The 19,849-nt window shown below is 58.1% G+C and overlaps 1 protein-coding gene across 5 annotated transcripts; it reads left to right on the top strand.

The window, feature by feature from the left end:
* The first annotated feature begins 431 nt into the window (after window positions 1-431).
* Window positions 432-19,829, top strand: CSF1 (colony stimulating factor 1). Of its 5 annotated transcripts, XM_064588699.1 has the most exons (10): window positions 432-873; window positions 3,734-3,782; window positions 4,100-4,222; window positions 5,446-5,508; window positions 7,119-7,289; window positions 10,683-10,830; window positions 12,013-13,031; window positions 13,615-13,667; window positions 14,025-14,083; window positions 17,708-19,829. In XM_064588699.1, exons 2-9 carry the CDS (start codon window positions 3,744-3,746, stop codon window positions 14,068-14,070), a joined length of 1,662 nt encoding a protein of 553 aa, XP_064444769.1. In that variant the 5' UTR covers window positions 432-873; window positions 3,734-3,743; the 3' UTR covers window positions 14,071-14,083; window positions 17,708-19,829. The 5 variants fall into 5 exon arrangements, 4 of the variants coding, with proteins under 4 accessions (XP_064444769.1, XP_045752972.1, XP_045752975.1 ...); XR_010410791.1 differs by lacking the exon at window positions 3,734-3,782 and having other exon boundaries at window positions 13,983-14,083; XM_045897016.3 differs by lacking the exon at window positions 3,734-3,782 and having other exon boundaries at window positions 435-873.
* Window positions 19,830-19,849: the final 20 nt, after the last annotated feature.

Raw genomic sequence — 19,849 nt, 5'->3', positions numbered from 1 at the left:
TCCGCTCCGGGCCAGGTAGCTGGCCTCCCCGCCTCTACCCTGCCCCAGAATGAGAGAGCCGAGGCTGGGCGGGCCGCCTGGGAAGAAGGGGGCTGCTGCAAACCGCTGACTCCAGCGCCACCAGGTGCTGCAGCGCGCGGCGCCCGGGGAGGCCCCCGGCTCCAGTGTTTGCCCCTGCTCTCAGCCCATTTCCTGCTCAGATTTGGGGATTTTCAGGCCTGGAGGGAAAGTCCCTCGAGAGGAATATTAGAAAGAGAGAGAGAGCGAGCGAGAGCACCGGATCTGCCTGGAGAGCGCGGAAGGAAAGAAAAGGAAAGGCTCGGTGCGAAGCGGACGCGCGGAAGGGCGGGAGGCGGTGGAGCCCGCGTTGCTCCGCTGAGGGCTCCGGAGCTGAGCACAGAAAACAGGGCGCGCGGGAGGACTACGGGGAAGACCAGCCCCGGGGCGGGGGAGGGGAGGCGGATCAGTGGGGCTCTGGAGTGTGTCTGTGTCTGGGTTCTGTGGCAGTGCGCGCGCGCGCGGGTGCGTGTGTGTGTGTGAGTGTGTGTGTGTGTATGTGTATGTGCGTCTGTGTGTTTGGCGCCTGTCCAAGGTGATTTCCCATAAACCACATGCCCCACAAGTCCGCTTAAAAGGCTGTGCCGAGGAGCTGGCTAGTGGAGCCCGACTGGTGGAAAGTGAAAGTTGCCTGGGTGCTTGCTCTCGGCGCCGCCGCCCGCTCTCCGCACCCCCGGGACGGCAGCGCGGCCCTCGGCCGGGGCGCGGGCTCTGCGGCGGCCAGCGAGCGAGCGAGCGAGGGCGGCCGACGCGCCCGGCCGGGACCCAGCTGCCCGTATGACCTCGCGGGGCGCCGCCGGGCGCTGCCCTCCCACGGTAAGCGGCGGCCGCGGGGCGGCGGGGGGCCGGCGGGGCTGCGGCGGGAGCAGGCGCCGCGGCGCGGCTCCTCGGAACCGACTGCCCGGGCGCGCCGGCCGGCGACGCTCCCCCGCGGAGACCGCGGGCTCCGGTGTCCTGCCCATCTTTGCACGCCGGCTGCCCGAGGTCCCGGGCGCGCCCCGGCTGAGCCCGGTGGCGCCCTGCAGCTGCTCCCGGGGCTGCGGCACTTCCCTGGAAAGGGGAGGCTGCTCACCCCCATTGCGCGGAAGCGCACACTGAGCCACCCGCTGGCGGGAGAGAGGGGTTCGCAGCCCCGGGCAGAGGCTCTGTACCAGCTCCGTGTGAGCCCCTGCCCCTCTCCTCTGCCTCGACTCCGCCAAGAGACAGGCGCAGTGGCTGTGCGCTGAGTGTGGCGCCTTCCCCGTGGGCCACACACGTGCTTCCAGGCCCTCCTGGGGAGTGGACGCTTCTGGGTGGGGGAAGTTCAGGGGTCATCCAGCTTACAGAATGCCAGGGCCTGTGCCCAGGAACCTGCTGGCAGAAGGAAGGAGTCAGGCAAGCCTCTACTTGTTCCAGCGGCCAGCCCGAGCTACTGGGGGCTTGGGTGGCTGGATCGAGTCTGTTTTGCAGGAGACGGGACTCCAGAGCTGCCTGGGACTAGTTCTGAATCTTTTTATTGCAAAATCTGGTTCAGTCAGCTGGGGAGATCCTGGGCTTAGCAGCGGCAGAGGGAGATGGAAGGAGGGTTTGGTGGTGCAGAACCCTAGGTGCGCCAGGGGCTGCTCAGGCCTGCATGGACAGGGGGTGGTTGGAGGGGGTGGGGTCTGGACCCAACAGCCAGCACTCGCTGGGGCAGCTCCTAGAAAGCGCAGGGCGGCACTGTCAATGAATAGTAGGGTGGTCTCCCAGTAGGTTAACTTCCGAGGAGCCCTAGAGGAGAATGGGAGGAGAAACCTGGCTGGGAGAGAAGCAGACAGATATTTGGAGGGGCATGAAGGGGATTGCAGGTGGGGTTGAGAAGGAAGGGGAAGAGCAGATGGATCCACAGGGGAGGGAGAGCCCAACTGAGAGAGAGGAGGCGGGGCTGGGAGGGGAAATGGTGGAGGGGGAGCTGATAGGCAACAAGACAAAGATAAGGGTTGGAGGGAGACCGTGAGGACAGCAAAGGTGGAGAGAGCAGGGGGCTGGTTTAGACAGGAGCAGCGGGAGGTCGGGTCCCACTGGTCCCACCGAGGCCGCTCCAGGGCCCTTGTTGATGAGGAGGAAGGGACAGGTGAGGCTGGACGGTGGGACTGAGGGATGTCTGTGGGACTGCCGCAGAGGTGCCTTCGTGGCTGTCCCAGAGTCTGAGGCCAGGCGGGTGGGAGGAAGAATGGAGGGGAAGAAGAGCCAGCCCAGCCACATGTGAGCTGAACCAGAGTGTTAACCCTTAGGTGCCCACCCAGTTCCTTCTCTGAGGCAAAACTGGGACCCCAGGGGCAGGGGTGGGGATCCACCTTCAAAGTCAGCTTCCCACGTGGTGGCCACACTTTCTCCACACCAGTGCCTGAAATAGCTCTGAAAGCCAGGCAGCCCTTGGGGTGAAGCTGTCCTCAGACATCAATATCCTGAAGAGCTGTGGCAAGGTTGTCTTCTTGAGTATCCCTTTTTGCAGGGCTCTTTCCTCCATGCTGTCCAAAACTGGGGGCTCAGAGCCTCAGGGGCAGCCGGCCTGGGACAGAGACACACCTTCTGCCTGGCCCCGTTTCCAGTGGGTCCTGAAACTGAAGGTTCGGGAGGACCTGGGCAGCCGTTCCTACCCAGGGCTACCTCTTCAACTGCCCAGCAGAGTCCGAAGTCCCCCCATGAGTGTCCTCCCTCTTTTCCACTCTCCCTCCCCCGGATCAGGCCAGGACCCTCACCAGATCTCCTTACTGAATGGCATTGGGCCACCCCGTGCCTCCTCCCTCCAGGCCTCCCCTTCCCTCTCTCTGCCATCAACTTCTCCCCATTTCTCAAGGCCTCACCGAGGCCTCTTCTCCTTGTGCCCTCCCTGGTAGTACAGCCAGGGACTCTCCTCCCTGGTAGGAGCTAACAAACATTGGGGCTTGTAGTTATACATAAATCAGCATGTTGTCGTGGGCTGTAGGCTGTTTCATAGCCTCCTTGTTTTTCCAATGTGCTGTTTATTTGCAGTATTTGTCTCATCATCTGGATTACTGAGGCAGAGCCCAGAGCCCAGGAAAGGGCCAGCTCTCACCCCACCCTGACAGCATTCCCTGAATCTGGGGACATCAGCTGCCAGGAGGCAACCTTGAGCTGGAGGAAAGAAGGCTCAAGAGTCCCTCTGCCCCTGGCTGGAGAAGGGGAGACCTGGGCCAGGGAGAGGGTTGAGGGGACCTTGGTGAAGAGGAGGGGGAGAGGAAGGAAGGGGAATGATGGGGTGTCAGGGGCCAGTCCCATCGCTCTGAGGATGAACAGCTCCCAGGCCAGGTGGGAGCTGAAGGAGGGAGAGATCTCAGAAAACTTCCCGGTCATGATAAGACCTGGCTGGCTGGATGCAGAGCCTGATGGGGCTCCGATAGGCTGGGATGGCCTAGAGCTGACACTCCCGCCTCTGATTAAGCCATTGGGCTCCTTTTGACACACACACCCAGAGCTCCAAAAGATCTCCAGCATGGGATAAGTTCCCAGTGAAACTGAGTTTGGGAGCTTGGTTTTTCCAGTAGCAGAGCCAGACCTGTGTGGAATCAGGTGGGAGGAAGGGCTGGGCCCAGGGAAAATATCTCTGGCTTGGAGTCTGGAAGTGGGTGCATGAACATAAACTTGAGAGGAGCGGGCAGCGCACAAGATGTCTGGCTCGTGTTTGATGTTACAGGGACACAACAATGAGCAGATGCAAGTCCTGCATTCAAGGAGTTTCCTGTGTAAGTGAAATTGAGACTGGTAGGAACACTTCCCAGGTCCTCATGAAAAGTTCAGAGCGTAGTCAGGCTTGGCCTCGTTAATCTGGGAAGGCTTCTTGGAGGAGATGACATGTGGGTAGTTATCAAGGGAGAGGAAGACTGTGCATGCCAGTTAGGAAATCCTGAGAAAGCTGGGTTTGGGGAACGCTGCATCCCACGGCAAGGGGCAGGGCCTGGAGCACTGTAGGTATGAGGTTGTTGTTTCTCCCCTCCTGGCAGGGCGTGGGGCTTCCTAGGGAGACGGAGAGCTGGCAGTAATGACGCCCTCTCTGTCACAGACATGGCTGCAGCCCCTGCTACTGCTGGTCTGGCTCCTGGCGAGTGGGAGTATTACCGGGGAAGTGTCAGAACACTGTAGCCACATGATCGGGAACGGACACCTGCAGTTCCTCCAGCAGCTGGTGAGTGTGCGGCCATGCCTATCTACCTTCTCCCTACCGGGGAAACTGAGGCAGGAGCCAGGGAACAGGGTCAAAGGCAAGGGCTGCAGGCAGAGAAATACGGCTGTGCAGGCCATGATTCATGGCTCCACTGATGCTCTGCTCCTTGACCTTCTCGGGCTCAGGACCTCTGACCCACACCCGACCCCGAAGCCCTCTGTGACTCCGCCGCAGCCAGTGGACAGGGAGGGCTTCCAGCAGGTTGCCTGGGTTAATGGTTGCTTAGAAGGTCAACCGTGGACTCGGAGGAGGCTGGTGAGGCCTGCCCTCCCTCAGTGAGATGCTGCCTCCAGGGAGCCAGCCCAGCCTGCCTGCTGTGTCCAGATGTTGCCTCTAACTCCTGGGGCACCAGGGCCACCGCCAGATCTGGATGGGAGGCTCCTGCCTCACTCCCAGCCCTCCACCCTCCCTTTCCTGGCTCTTGCCTGAGCCCTGGGGCTGGGAAGGACTGCTCACCAAGGCCGCCATGAAGGAACCCGTGCCTTATTCTAATCGGGCTGCCAGAGAGGTCAACGATTCCAAATGTGGTTCAGCCAGGCAGAATCAGGTTACCATCATGGCCGCGGTCCTGCTCAGAAGAGAATTTACCATCCCTCTGGCCAGCCAGGCAGGGTGGAGCACCACTGGCTAAGGCCGGCTCCAGGGCCCTGAGCTTGGGGCCTGTAGGCTGGGCCTGCTGCCTCTCTTACCTCTACACTTTTCCTCTTGCATGTAGCTGCTGCAGCTATCCCAGCTAGACCAAGAACCACAGCATTCTCCGAGGCTTAGAATGCTCTGGGGGCCAGGGAGGGCTTTAAGGACATCTAGCCCCAGCCCCTATAGATCCTGAATCCCCAGAGCTTGTCTAGCTTATGCTTGAATTCCTGCCACGATAGGGAGCTCACTACTTGTCATGGAAGATTATGCCCTGTATCCTCTTAGAGAGTTCTTCCTTATAACTAACGGCTCTTTGTCAGATTTCATGGAGTGGGAGGCGGAAGGAGGAGACTTCTTGTTCTTCTACAGCCCACCCTGGGCATGTGGGAGGCACATATCTTTCCCTTGGCTCTGTCTTTCCTGGTATGGTTGGTGGGGAGGTAGAGGAGGATCAAACCTGATCCACCCAGAAACTCTAGTCTTTATTCTCAGGTGGGCTCAACTGAGCTGCAGACACCCGGCTGCCACTGGCCTGCTCTCTCTTACAGATCGATAGTCAGATGGAGACTTCCTGCCAGATTGCCTTTGAGTTTGTAGACCAGGAGCAGTTGGTGAGTTATGGTTATTTCCAAGGCCCATGTGCCGGCCCTCTATGTGCTTCCCAAGGTGGGTATATGTGGGAGCATGAAGGGAGGAGAAATCCAGTAACTGGGCAGGGTGAGGGTGGGAGGATCACTGGTGCTCAGTCCTGGGGTGCCAGGGTCCAGGGCTGAGCAGGGTCCTCGAGTCCCCTGCTGCTCCCTTCTCCTGGCCCCAGCACCTATCAAGGTCTTACTATGCGCCAGGCACTTTCGAATTTCCGATGGTAGAGCTCTGTGATATGCTAATCTTGCTTATGGTCCTCAGGGAGGTTAAGGGAGCATAGCTACTAAGTGGTGGAGGCCTGATTTGAACCCAGGCAGGCTGGCTCTAAGGCCTAGGGCAAACCCGTATGACTTCTGGGTCACATGCTTTGCTGAAGGATGACAGTCCATCCAACAGGCAGAGAAGCAGCCAGGGAGTCAGTCCAGCCCTTTCCCTCTTCCTCCTACCCCACGCCCAGCCAGCCACCAAGGGCTGCTGGTTCTGCCTCCCAGCAGCTCTGGGTTCTGCCCCAGTCTCTCCCAGTCAGTTGCTTGGACTGTTTCAAGAGCCTCCTTAAGAGGCCTCTCTGCTTCTACTGCACCCATCATCCCGCCAGTAGGGGGAGCTCTCGGAACTCCAACCTATTACCTTCATTTCTCTCCCAAACCTGTCAGGGCCCCCCTCACTGCAGGAGAAAGCCCAGGCTGGTCAGCTTGGGGTTACACGGCACAGTCCTGCCCACCACCACCACCACCCTCCCACCCGGTTGTCTGCCCCTTCCGGCCTCCCAGCCTTTGCACAAGCTCTTCCTGTGCCTGTGATGCCTTTTCAACTGCCCCCACCCCACCCCTTATTCCACATCTGTTCATCTTTGCGCCTCATACAAGAATCACTGTGATGTGCCCGGAAGTTGCTTCCATCTCTGCGCTTCTGCACACCTGACCCATACACATGTCTGTTAGAACTGGAGACCACCTCGTGGCCCAAAGAATAGCTTCAGTATTTCACTCACTCACTCACACCTTAACAAGCGTAGCAAGTTTCCTTCACTAGGAAATGATAGGACTAGGTACTAGGAATAGCTAAAGCAGAGTCTCCTTTGAGGCAACTGCCATCTCTCAGGGAGACAAAACACTGAGGTTATTCTTTGGACCCTCGGGTGGTCTTTAGTTCCCCTGTAGCCTGGAGGATTAGAAGGAGCCACGTGGTAAAGGACTTTTTGCGAAAGCAAGCTAAAAGAGAGACAGAGACAGAGAGCATTCCCCCAGAACCCACCCTACCCATGAGCCCCCATTCTAATTAAAGCCTCATCTTCCAGAAATCTGAGGATGTCTCTGATCAGAACCCCATGTCTTTTCCTCTACCCCAATTCCCAGCAGTTCCAGATCCCAGAGAGAGAGCATGAAAGAGCAGCTGGGGTCAGCGCCCCCCTTCTTGCTGGAGGGGCACGGCCCTCCCCTCAGGGGCAAACCCCCTCAGGGGCAGGTGTAGGGCAGGCTGCAGCCCTCCATCTGCCAGGGATGGGGGCACCTGTCACAGAGCCTGGTTTCCCAGACCACCTCAGCCAGACCATAAACTCCAGGTTCTCATTTTTCAGAAAGATCCCGTGTGCTACCTTAAGAAGGCATTTCTCCTGGTGCAAGACATAATGGAGGACACCATGCGCTTCAAAGACAATACTCCCAACGCCAATGTCATCGTGAAGCTCCAGGAACTGTCTCTGAGGCTTAAGAGCTGTTTCACCAAGGACTATGAAGAGCAGGACAAGGTAGGAGTGTTGTGGAGCTGGGAGCACAGAGTGAGAGCAGAGGGTGTCTTTGGTGGTCCCATGCCTGCCCATATGCACAGAGGTGTGTTCCCGTGCCCCCCCTCCCCGTGTCATTGTCATTGTGCACTCACGCTCTCGTTCATGGATTCACCCCACGCACCTCTGCTAAGGACTTGCCAGGCAGGGGACAGTGCTAGGCCTTGACGATGTCATCGTGAGCAAGAAGCGCATGGTTCCCACCTTTGCGGGGCTTCTGGTAAGGGGAGGCTGGCCACCATTAAACAAAGAATGACACAAATAAATAGCGTTACGGAGCGTGAGGACTATTCGTTCATTCAACAAGTAGTTCCTGAGTGCCTATTGGGAGCCAGGTACTGGTCTGGACGCCAGGAAACAGCTGGGATCCAACCAGACAAAAACCTTCACAGGCAAGGCTCTTACGTTTTGGGGGAGGGGGTGAGACAGTTAACAAAACATATGAGTAAAATATGGGCGAATGTAGGGTGGCAATGACCAGGCAAAGGAAGACCTGAAGGAGGTGAGGGAGGGAGCCATGAAGGGGGGCTTCCTGGGGCTCTGAGAGACAAAGGGCACTCTCACTTAAAAAGGGGGGGTAGGGAAGAAGGGAAGGAGAAGGCTCCCGAGTAAGAGAATATTCATTGGAGGGCCAAAGAGGAGTAAGAGTTAGGAAGCAGTGAGGCTGGTCAGAGAATTCCAGAACAGGGAAGGCTACACACAAAGCCCTGAGGTGGGCTGTGTGCACATTCAGGAGCCCAAAAGGTGGTCACCAGGGCCAAGGCGTGGAAGAGACAGAGAGAGGGGAGGAAGCAGGACCCAGGGGGGCCCGTGGGGGGCCTTAAAGACGTGGGATGTTGTCTGAAGTGTGAGGGATGCCCTGGTGAACAAGCGAGTGACCCAGTTGGACTTAACTGTGAGGTGGGTTTGGTAGCCCTGCGGAGAGTGGACTGCAGGGGGCAGGAATGGAGGCTGGGAGACCAGCATGGGGCACAAGTTGGGGTCGGAGTCACTAGAGGCTTGGACTAGGGTGCTGCGAGTGGACCAAGTGGCTCTGCTCCCAGGACCAGTTTGGAGGAAGGACCCACAGGATTTGGTGGGGCCGTGGGGGTGAGCAGCCGAGGGAAGGGAGGTCTCCAGGATGCTTTTGTCTGGAGCACATAGGAGATCCCATGAGCTGCCGAACTTCCGAAATGGGCAAGATCAGCAGGCAGAGCAGGCTCGGGGGAAGAGCAGGAGCTCAGTTTGGGGTACATGAACCCCATGTTGTGAAACAGCCAAGCGGAAATGCAGAGCAGACAGCTGGACACACAGGTCTTGAGTTGGGCCGGCGAGACGCGCACGTAAGAGGAATCAGCAAGGATGTCCCGTGTGAAGGCAGGACATGGTAGGACAGGGCCCTGGGACCCCAGGCCTTGGAAGCCAGTCAGACACAGGGACCTGATGAGGACACTGGGAAGGAGCAGCCTGAGGGGCAGGAGGAAAACGAGGGGACTGATTTCGCTGGGCCCATGGAGAAGAGTGTCTCAAGATGGAAAGAGTAGTCACCTTTATCAACCGGGGTTGAGAAGTCAAGCAAGACGAGGGTGGAAGAGTGTCCGATGGGCCTGGCAGCGCGCAGCTGCTGCCCGAGGTGCGTGCTGATGGGGGTGAACGGAGAAGTGGAGCTCGGCTCCACAAGGGCCCAGAAAAAGGGCAAGGTCGCCAGAGGGAGTGTGGGATTGCAGGAGGAACCATTTTTACCGAGGGGTATTAAAGCTGAGGTGTTCCACTGTTCAGGTTCACACGTATCCCTTGGGGAGCTTGTTTAAATTCCAGATTCCCAGGATACACCCCAAGAGAGTCTGATTCGCTGGATCTGTGGGCGGGCCTGGGAATCTGCATTTCCACCAGCCTAGATCCAGCGTGGAAGCAGCAGGGTGGACTCGAGGAGGGAGGGAGCCTCGAGGCTAGAGGAGCCGGTCTGCTGAGGGGTTCAGAGCCCCTGAGGAGAGAAGGCACTGCCTCTGTGTCAGAGGTGGGCAGTGGGACCTTCTGTCTGCTGGTTGCGGTCTTCTCTTTGAAGTATGAGGTGAGGCACGAAGGAGACAGAGGTTTATGAAGAAAGGCAAGAGAGCACCAGCATCCCTCTTTCTGACAACAGCCCTGGTGGGGAAGCTGGAAGGGATGGTGGTTCTGACTTTACAGAAGAGGAAAGGAACCCAAACTGGGTGGTCCACTGGGCCAGTGTCACCTAGCTGGTGAGTGGTGCAGCTGAGCGCAGGTCTTCTCACGCCTACGTTCGTTCATTCATCCATCGGGGCAACATTTCTCCAGGGCCTCCTCTGCACAGGCCGTGGGCATTCAGAGATGGGTTCGAGGATCTCACAGCCTAGTAAAGCTTACAGTCCTTCCCTATGCAGCCCAGTGTCAGGAAAGGCTCGGTATTTGGAAGTCATCAGCAAGTAGGCCGCCAGGAGTGTGTGGAGCTTCTCAGAGCTCCAGTGGGTGTGGGGAGCCTGGGTCCTATGAGCAGAAGAGAAAAGCACAGCTCAACAGGCAGGCCTGGGGGTAGCTTCAGCTCCCTTCCAAGGCCTACCAATGCCAGAGAAGGACCCAAGGCCCTGTGGCCTGCTCTCCACCACCGCAGGATGATCCTTCTAAGACTTGAGTCTTATCGTGCCACCACCCACCTCCCTAACAACCGCTCAGATGTTTTGTCTTTGCTCTGTGGATCAAGTTAACAGTTTTCGACATGGCCAACAAGGGCCTGCAGGACCTGGCCCTTGCTGACCTCTCTCAGTTGCCTCTCTTGTCACCTTCTTCCTAGATGGCACTACTGTAGCCTCTCTAGCTGTCTTTCAGTCTTTTGACATTTCAGGCTCTTTCCTGCCTCAGAACCTTTGCACAGTCTGTTCCTACCACCCAGACAGCTCTCTCCAACCCCCCACCTCCTTTCCTGGTTGACTCTTGCTCATCTTTCCATTGGTTCCATGGGGAAATTCCCCATGAGCCCTCATTTAGTTCCCCGTTGTTATACATTCTCAGATCATTCTGCACTTGTCCATGTGACTCACTGCGCTCGTAACAGCGTGTTTAAGGCCAATGCCTTGCCGGACTCAGTGTCCAGCTCGGCCAGCGACCATGTCTTTGGTGTTCGTTGCATGATTCCCAGGTAATTGCCTGGCACACAGATATGTGTTAAATAGATCTGCGAATAAATGGCATATCTCAAGATCTCAGGACTGATTCCACCACAGACCAGGGGCGAGGGGAGGGAGAAAATGAAAGAGAAAAAGAAGACGGATGTGAGAAAGGCCAAGGGAGTTTGGCAAACAAGCTAGAGACATGGACCAATGCTCCTCCTCACCGAGGGGGGCCCCCCTGCTCTCTTTCCAGGCCTGTGTCCGAACTTTCTATGAGACACCCCTGCAGTTGCTGGAAAAGATCAAGAATGTCTTTAATGAAACAAAGAATCTCCTGAAAAAGGACTGGAACGTTTTCAGCAAGAACTGCAACAACAGCTTTGCTAAGTGCTCCAGCCAAGGTAAGCACCGAAAGGGCCAGCGAGTGCAGGACAAGGGGAGGGTGTAGGGAAGAGAGCAGGGATTGGGAGGTGAGACGTGGGGCCAGAGGGAGGCCGGAAGGACCCTGGGGAGGCAGCCTGGCTGCTACTCGTGCTCCTGTGTGTGCAGATGTGCTTTTCTCGTGTACATATGTGGCTTCATGTACCTCTGGGCGGTCCTGGGCACATGTCTTTTCTGACATGTGTGTGCATGCACACCAAATATGTCTGCATGTGGAGGCATCAAGAAGGATCATGCTGGTGGCTGTGAGATTAGGGAAGGGGAAAGGGGCCCCTCTCGGAGAGCCCTGTAGGCATGGAGGCTTTCCCCACCGGCTCTGCAGGCTGGCTGAACGTACAGGGGCTTCCACGGAGAGAGCGAGGCTCCATCTGGCAGTCAGGGCCCTTGCGCCAGGAGCCCTGCTGTGAACCACCAGGATACCCTGGCTCCAGAAGTCCCCAGGATGCCTTAAGTGTCCCCTCAAGGGAAAAGGCTGGATTTGAAGTCTGAGCATCGTGCAAAAGCTTCCCGTGCAGGCCCAGCCGCACACATGCGTGCCCTGCGTGTCCTCGTCTCTGAGTCCCATTCCACGTGTGCCCTCCTACACTCAACCTTGCTCCCCGAGGCAGGGGCTGAGGCCCTGCGAGCTGCCAATGGCCCAGTCCAGTCTCGTTGCTTCAGTCCCAAGGCCTCAAGTTTTGGCCACGTTCCAGCCCCAGCTTGTCCCCACCCGTGGTTGTGGCTGTGTGGCCCCCTGGCTATGCATGAAACCACCTCGCTGCTTTCCAACCGACACTGTCTATGGGACTTGAGGGTGACTTGTGTTAGTCCGGGAGGCCACCACTCCACCTCCGGGCTAGCTGCTGCTCAACCCCGGCTTGGCACCTCGCCAGCTGGAACTCCAGGAAAGGCTGTCCCCTGGTCTTCCCTGCCCCCGGCCCCCGGCCTGTGCCTCTAAACCCCACTCTTTGCTCTCTGCCTGGCTCTGATCCTGTCCTCTCCTCAGCCCCAGCACTGAATTAGGGGGTGAGGGACCCCCGGACCCATATCCCTCTCTCCAGCCCTCCCCTACCCGCCCCCCCCCCCCGGGAAAGCTGTGCCGGAGGCTGGTGACTCTATCTCCTCCCCGTCTTTCTCTCTCCCTCTCTCTGTGGTTCTTTCAGATGTGGTGACCAAGCCTGATTGCAACTGCCTGTACCCCAAAGCCACCCCTAGCAGTGACCTGGCCTCTGTCTCCCCTCAGCAGCCCCCTGCCCCCTCCATGGCCCCTATGGCCGGCTTGACCTGGGCTGACTCTGAGGGGACAGAGGGCAGCTCCCTCTTGCCCAGTGAGCATCCCCCCCGCCCCGTGGACCTGGGCCCGGGAAGTGCCAAGCAGCGACCACCCAGGAGCACCTGCCCGAGCTTTGAATCTCTGGAGCCCCCGGGTGTGGAGGCCGGCCCCGGCGGAGATGCACGTCAGCCCCGGCCCTCTGTCGGGGACCCCGTCCCTGGGATGGAGGACGCTCTTGACTCTGCATTGGGCACCAACTGGACCCTAGAAGAGGCCTCCGGAGAGGCTAGCGAGGGTCCCATACCCCAAGGGGCAGAGCTGGGAGGAGGCAGAGTCCAGGCCGAGACGACCGCCAGGCCCAGTGACCGCCTGTCAGCACCTTCTCCACTGCCCTACTCAGCCAGCGGCCAGCAGCCGGACGACATGCCTGGTGCACCCCTGCCCACGGTGGGCCCTGCGCGACCCGCTGGCCAGGCCCAGAGTCACACCCTTGAGAAGACAGACCGTCCATCTGCCCCGCCCAGAGACCACCAGGAGCTGAGCTCTGCCAGGACCCCGCCGCGGCCCCCGCGAGGCCTCAGCAGTCCCTCGGCCCTCTCTGCACAGCCAAGGCTTCCCAGAAGCCACTCGTGGGGCTATGTGCTGCCCCTCGGGGAGTTGGAGGGCAGAAGGAGCACCAGGGATCGAAGGAGCCCCACAGAGCTGGAAGGAAGACGAGCAAGTGAGGGGGCGGCCGGGGCCCCGGCCCCTTTTAACTCCGTTCCTTTGACTGACACAGGCCATGAGAGGCAGCAGGAGGGACCCCCTGACCCTCAGCTCCCCGGGTTTACCTTCCGCCTGCTGGTGCCCGGCATCATCCTGGTCCTGCTGGCCGTCGGTGGTCTCCTGTTCTACAGGCGGAGACGGCGGGTAAGGAAAGCCCCCGAGAGAAGGAGGGCAGCCCATGGGGCCAGGGGCACAGCCTGGGTGCAGGAGCGGGTCAAGCAAGTCGGAGGATTATTGGGCATTGCCTGGGTTCTTTCGACGCCAAGGCGGGGGCCCAACTGAACACAGAAGATAGGAGGTTGAAAGGGAGGGTTTCTTCAAAAAGGGGGGAGACCCAGGCTTATAAGGTGAACGGGAAGGGAGCGGGAGAGAATATTCTTGGGCTGAGAGTGGGAAGAGAACCCACAGGTGAGGGGAGCTGGCCGAGGAGAGTGCTGCTGTGTCGGATGTCGGGGCAGGATGTTCACTGGGAGTTCTGCGGAGCCTGGGCCCATAGGGATCAGCCTGCATGGGGACTGCATGGGGAGAGGAGAGGGGGCATCCCCAGCAGGGAGGCCTCAGGATGCTCTCCTGGCCCGGCGGCTCATCCCCACATCTGGGTGGCTGGGGGAGACTTTGATAACTCTCTCATCTACTCCCCTGGCCAGCCCTGCCTGGGGGTGAGGCCACAGTCCCCACACCGTTCCATAGCTCCTCAGTGAACCTGCTCTTTACTGTCTGTCCCCAGAGCCATCGAGAGCCTCAGACAGTGGATTCTCCCATGGAGCAACCAGAGGGCAGGTGAGAGTTTCCAGGGGGTGGGGATGCTCTGGATGGCAATGGCGGGGGGGGGGGGGGCGCGGATATGGCTGCCTTGGCGTCTGTCTCCCTTCTAGATCTGGGGGAGATTTTCTTTCATTTGCTTTGAGGAAGTGGAGCTCAGAACAGGATGGGAGGTGGAGAGGAGAAAGGGCGTTTCTTCTTTCCTAGATATCTGGGATTTTTCCTGATTTCTTCCTAGGGTTAGGCAGTTCTGGGTCTTCTGAATCTCAGAGGGCTGGAGCACATGCATGGGAGGGTTGGGGGAGAAACTTAAGGGGTTCCCTCACTCCTCAGCCTCTGCTGAAGTCTTATGCCAGCCCTATGCTCTGCCTGCAGCCCCCTGACCCGGGATGAGGACAGACAGGTGGAACTGCCAGTGTAGAGGGGTTTCTAAGGTAAGACTCTGATTTGGATTTCTCTCCGCCCCTTTAAAATGAGCTACCCCCTTTTCTAACCACCCGACCTTGGTGATACCACCTTGACTTCCTCCCCTCCTACTCCCTTTTCCATCCATCACCAGATCCTGCCTACTGTCTCCTTTCGGGATCCTCAGGTCTCCCCCCACCCCGTTTCCCACCCCCCCCTCAGTCTGAGGCCAGGCACTATTACCCATGCATCGGGTTATTATTTCTGTATTCGGTTTCTAGTCTTGCTGCCACCTTCCATTCCAGAGCAACCAAAATCTTGCATGGTCTTCACCCTCCTGGGGAATTTGCATCACCAACCACTCCAAGCCCAAACCTTTCTCACCTGGGCTCCCAGGCTCCTCCAGCAGCTGGCCCTAACACCCACCTCTTGCCAGCTTTCTATTGGTCTGCACCCTTCTCCCCAGCCAAGATCATTTCTACGTCCCTGGTTTTAGATCCATGGATCCATAGAACCTTAGTCTTGGAAAGTCTCTTGGAGGTCCTTTGGCCAGCGTCCCACTCTATAGGGGTCTCCCCTCTTTGCATTCCCGACAGGGCATCAGCCAGCTGCTGAGCCCGTACTCCCAGTCCCAGGCAAGCTCCCTGTCATCTCTCAGGAGCGCTGTGAGGAGGTCCTTCCTCCAGGGAGCTTCCCTGCCCCCTCCACGATGATCCTCCCTCCTTTTCTCATGAGAGCCCTCCAGTGTCTCAAGTCAGTTATCCATATCCCCTTTAAGAATTCTCTAAACTAAGTGTGGCCAAGTCCCTCAAACATTCCTTATATGGTATGGTTTTCAGACCCCTCACCATCCTGGTTGCCCTCCTTTGGACACACTCATTTGTCAGTGTCCCTCTGAAAATGGGGCACGCAGCCTTGGACACAGTGCTCCAGATGTTGTCTACCAGCTCAAAGTACAGTGGGACTGTTGCCTTCCTTTATCTGGACCATATTCTTCTACTTGTGCAGATCCAGATTGCATTAGTGGGGTTTTTGTTTCTTTGTTTGTTTTTTTAACAGCTGTATCATACTGTCATACGTCGAGCTTGTGGTCTCTTAAAACCCCGAATTCCATTTCCCATAAACCTCTGTCAAGCCAGGCCTTCTCTCCCATACGTGGACAACTTCGTTTTTTAACCTGGGTGCAGGAGTTTATAGGTGTCCTTGTTAAAACCACCTTGTTGGTTTCTGTCCATCACCTGAGCCAGTGGAAATTGTTTTAAATCCTCATTCTGTCTTCCTAGCCCTCCCAAATGTGTTCCCTGCACGTTGAGGAGTGCCTTCTATTGTTCTCACCCACGTTGTTGATAAAGATGTAACCCTTATCGTTCCTCAGCCCTGGCCCCCCGATTCCAGGCACCCCCCCCACCTCCGGTTCTTCCAGATTGACTCCACCACCCCCTGCTTGCTCTTCAGTTCCTACCCCTCAGCCCTTTTGTATTTGGTTAATACTATATCATTTGCACTTATTTGGATGTTGTTTTTATCCATTTTCAAACCTTCTTCTATGTGTATATGTACATTCCACATCCCTAAGAAGGCTGTAAGCCCCTTGAGGGCAGGGACTGTGTCTTCCACTTTTTTGGGCATTTTTTTTCTGTTCCATGTTCTCATACAGAGAGGGCTTCTCCATACTTGCCAAGAACTCAGTAAATGTGGCCTGATTGGCTTAAGAGTTGACTGACCACCTGAGCCTGGCCAGCTGTCTCTAACTGACCAGCTTTCTGGGTGACCCCGTTAGCCAGCTAACTAATCGACTCTGACTGACTGGCTGACCAGCTGGCTAGGTGACTGACTGACCAACCGACTAACTGGTAACTGCTTAACTGGCTGTTTGATTGGTGGTGAGCTGACTGGCTAACTGACTAGCTAGTTATCTAATGGCCTGACTTGCTGACTGGCTGGCTGGCCGACTAGCTGGGGTAACCCATTTGAGCTTCCAGTCACACCCCGTGCCAAAAGCAAGTGAGCGCCTTAGGACCTTCCCATGTGTACAGTGACAGGTCTGGGCCACTCCTTGACAGAAAGGGGACCTAACAAGCTCTCAGAATCAGGGGAGCCTATTTAGAAAAGAGCATGAAGCAACATACCTGGAACCCTGGGTTCCCCATTGTTGGTGGGATGGGCTAAGATGGGTGAGCGGATCAGATGGGACACAGGCAGGGCTGTGAGGGTGACCCAGACCCCCTCAGGACTGGTAAAGCAGAGGAGGGACCGAGGTCCCTGGGTCCTTCGTGGCTCAGGGCTGCACCACCCTCTAACTGGTTGCCGACCTTCCCCTCTTGGTCTTGGCCCTCTGCCCCATCTCCTCTCCGGTCCTCCTCTGCTTTCCCTGCCTGCCTGTTCTCAGGTCCTGACAACCTTTCCTCTTCCTCCCCTCAAGATTTCACTTAGAGAGGGAACCCAGGGCAGGGGTCACAGCCGGACCCTGCTTGGATCAGTAGGTCCAGCCCAGGCCCCAGGAGCCTCAGGAGATTCAGGGCCAGCCCCTAGACTATCTACCACTCTGACAAGAGAGAGGAAAAACACAGAGGCAGAGAGACTGATGGAGGGACTCTCAGAAAGAAAACACAGATCCCAGCCCTCCACTACAAGGAATGAGGACATAGGGGCGGTGGAACTCACCCACTTGGTCCTTCCCTCCTAGCCCCAGCAGGGCCTGTGGCCCAGCTGTACCCAGCATGGCTCATGTCCAGTTTATGGTTCTCCCTTCTTCCCTCTCCAGAGTATGGGAATGGGCTGGGAGCCAGAAGCTGTGGTCCCATCTGCCCTCCTCGTCCATCATGGACTTTACCAGTAGGGCCTATGGATGGTCAGGGAGGGTAGCTCCACACAGGATCCAAAGTCAAACTGTTGGATGGAGTCCAGGGGATTTCTGCTCTGGGAACAAAGCGTTCCGAGGATGCTGGGCAAAGGACTAGGATGGGGGTGGGGTTGGAGAGAGCAGGGCCTTGCTTCCCTTGCAGGGAGGCAAGTCCCTTGGCCCACCAGGAAGGAGGCTGGGCTGCTTAGCGGTTAGCACGCCAGGTGGCAGGATGGAAGTTTCCTTGTTCCGGAACTGACTCTGGTTCTTCCTCTTGATTACCTATGACCTGCTGTCCAGAGTATCATGTGTGATAACCCTCTGTGATGAATGGTGTAGGGGTGGGAATAAGAAATTCTTATTATAAGAAATGCTAGAGTTTACAGGCATCACCCTTGGCTCATTGGCCCCAGGCCAGTGAGACGTTCTTACCTGAGGAGGGGTCTAAGGACACTCAGGTGCCCCCTTCCCTCCCTGTCAGACTCCGCCACTCGAGCAGCGGCCGACCCCCTCTCGGGCCTGCTTAAGCCTCTCCCAGGCCCCTTTACCTCCCCCTGTGGTCCCTAGTTCCCCAGGAGGAGGTGGGAGGTGAGGCCAGTCTGGCCAGAGGCTTGGGCCGCTGCCAGGAAAAGCCGCCTGGTTCCTTGTGGTGTCTGGGGTGGCTGGGAAGGCGAGGGACAGGACGGGAGGAAGTCTTGTGCAGCACCACCACCAGCCCACAGGAACGCTATGCCTCCCCCACCCGTGTCCTCAGCGACCCTCTCCGTCCACTCCCACTCAGCTGACCGGTCCTTCTTTCTCTTCCCTACAGCTGGGCACACAGGACAGTCTCTCCACAGGAGGAGACGTGATGGGAGCGTCCACCACCACCCCTCCCCAGCCGTTCTCTTGGGAATGTGACCTGCCTACCACAAGGGCTCCTGCCTGCCAGGACTAGAGCAGAGCAGCGAGGCTGGGGTCCCCCTGCCCTCGACCCTCAGACTCTGGACTGACTAGGAGAGGGCTGGAGGATGCCCCCCACCCCCACGCTGCTGATATTTATCATGGGCCCTGGAGGCTCCCATCCACTGGAGGAAGGCTGGGAAGTTCGGCTGAGGACCCTCTGCGCCTCAGGGGCTGTGTCCTCCTCCCACTCCCCTCCAAGCCACACCTGGGCCAGGGACCCGGATGCCCGCAGGATGTGGGAGAGCAGGAAGGGCACTGAGGAATGGAAGAGCCCTTGTGCCCAGAGGACCGCCTGGTGTCAAGGGATCCCAACACCGGCAAGCAGGGACTTGTCTCCGGAGAGAGAAACATGAGATTGGCAGGGCGGGCCAGCGTCCCGGCTGGATTTCTCGTAAAGGTGTGCAGCCCAGAAGCCGGGAAGAGAAGGTTTCCGGGGCCTGCTAGGTCCCTGCTGACAGCCCGGAGGGGGCCTACACCCTCTCCGCTTGCCCAAGTGCCCTCTGCTGGTGGCCAGGCGGAGAGGGGAGGCCAGCCCTGCCCTCGGGACCTGTCTGGCTTGGCTCCGATGCCAAGCGGGAGAGCCAGCTCTGGCGTCTGCCCCACCTTCCCTCCAGCTCTGCCAGCGCTTCTCCGGGAGACTGCGCAGAGGCTCCCCTCCTGAAGGAAGCCATTGCACTGTGAATACTGAACCTGCCTGCTGAACAGCCCGCCCCGTCCATCCCCATGAGCGAACGTCTGTGCACCGTCCTGCCCCTCCAGCCTCTCGCCAGCGCCCTGCGCCGGGGCCCCAAGCTGGCCTTGCCTGTCGACTGAGGGAGCCCCTAAGCCCTGACCTTCTGCTGACCCAGGCTTTGACTCTCCAGGGCGGATGGGGTGGGAGAAGCAGCTGGGCCGCCAGCCAGAGCTGGTCTTTAGGCTGCATCGTGTTGTTCGCAGGTTTCTGCATCTTGCACTTTGACATTCCCAAGAGGGAAGTGACTAGCGGGAGGGAGGGCGGGGAGGGTAGAGGCAGACCCAGAGGGAGGCTGCAGGGCGAGCTCCCACTGAAACTGGGTCTTCGCAATTATGGATAGGCCGCGGTGGTTGGGAGAGGGCGTCTGCACCCCGACCCCGCAGCCTGGTCTCCTTCCCCATACCAGGCCCCGGCCCCATCACAGCACCCCACCCAGCTCCCATCCTCTTCCCGTCCTTTCTCTTCCCCCACCTGGGGAGGCAGTGATTCCCCAGCGCTTGCCCCTCCACTATCTCTCTGACCAGGCCAGCCAGGGTGGGAGAGGGACCAGGCATTCGCCCGCAAGTTTGCCTTGAGGGCCTGAGCTTCCTGGGCCAGCCCGTTGCCACTGCTCTGAGAGCTGACGGGAGGCTTCGGGCCCTTGATCGCGCCCCGCCTTGGTCCCTTTGTGCTGCCGTGCCCCTCCTCTCCTGCTGCCCTGGGCCCCCCACCGAGAGATTCCCCCCTTCCTGGCCTCTGGGCTGGGCCATGAACCTTTCTTCCTGCCCTCAAAAGTGGGGGTCTCCCGCCCCTCCCCCCGCCCCTGCCCTGCTGCCCTCAGCTGAAGGAAAGGCAGCGGGGAACTTGTCCTGTGGGGCTCCTTCTAGTCACAGACTCTATATTTGATGCTAGAAAATATGTATTTAAAAGTGAAAGAGGGAAAAAAAATACCCCACAGAAAGAAGGCATTCCTCCCCCACCCCAAACATAGAGTATTTTAAAAGTCAAGAAAGCAAACCCAACCCATTGCAGAAGCTCTTTGTGGGCGCTTGGTGACACAGATGTGGGAGCGCCCCCAGACCTCTGGGAGGCTCCCCTGGCTACCTGCACAGGAATCCCTTTGTTGAGGGAGCTGAGAGGCAACGTTGGCTCACACACTGTGAGATTTTGTTTTTATACTTGGAAGTGGTGAATTATTTTATATAAAGTCATTTAAATATCTATTTAAAAAATAGGAAGCTGCTTATATATTTAATAATAAAAGAAGTGCACAGGCTGCCACGTGTGAGTCATGGG

Source organism: Mirounga angustirostris, unplaced genomic scaffold, assembly GCF_029215605.1.
Source record: "Mirounga angustirostris isolate CCGP_5_RB_7025 unplaced genomic scaffold, mMirAng1.0.hap1 SCAF_4, whole genome shotgun sequence".
Classification (NCBI taxonomy): Eukaryota; Metazoa; Chordata; class Mammalia; order Carnivora; family Phocidae; genus Mirounga; species Mirounga angustirostris.
The sequence above is the reverse complement of the archived record's forward strand: the minus strand, read 5'-3'. Positions and strand labels throughout refer to the sequence as shown.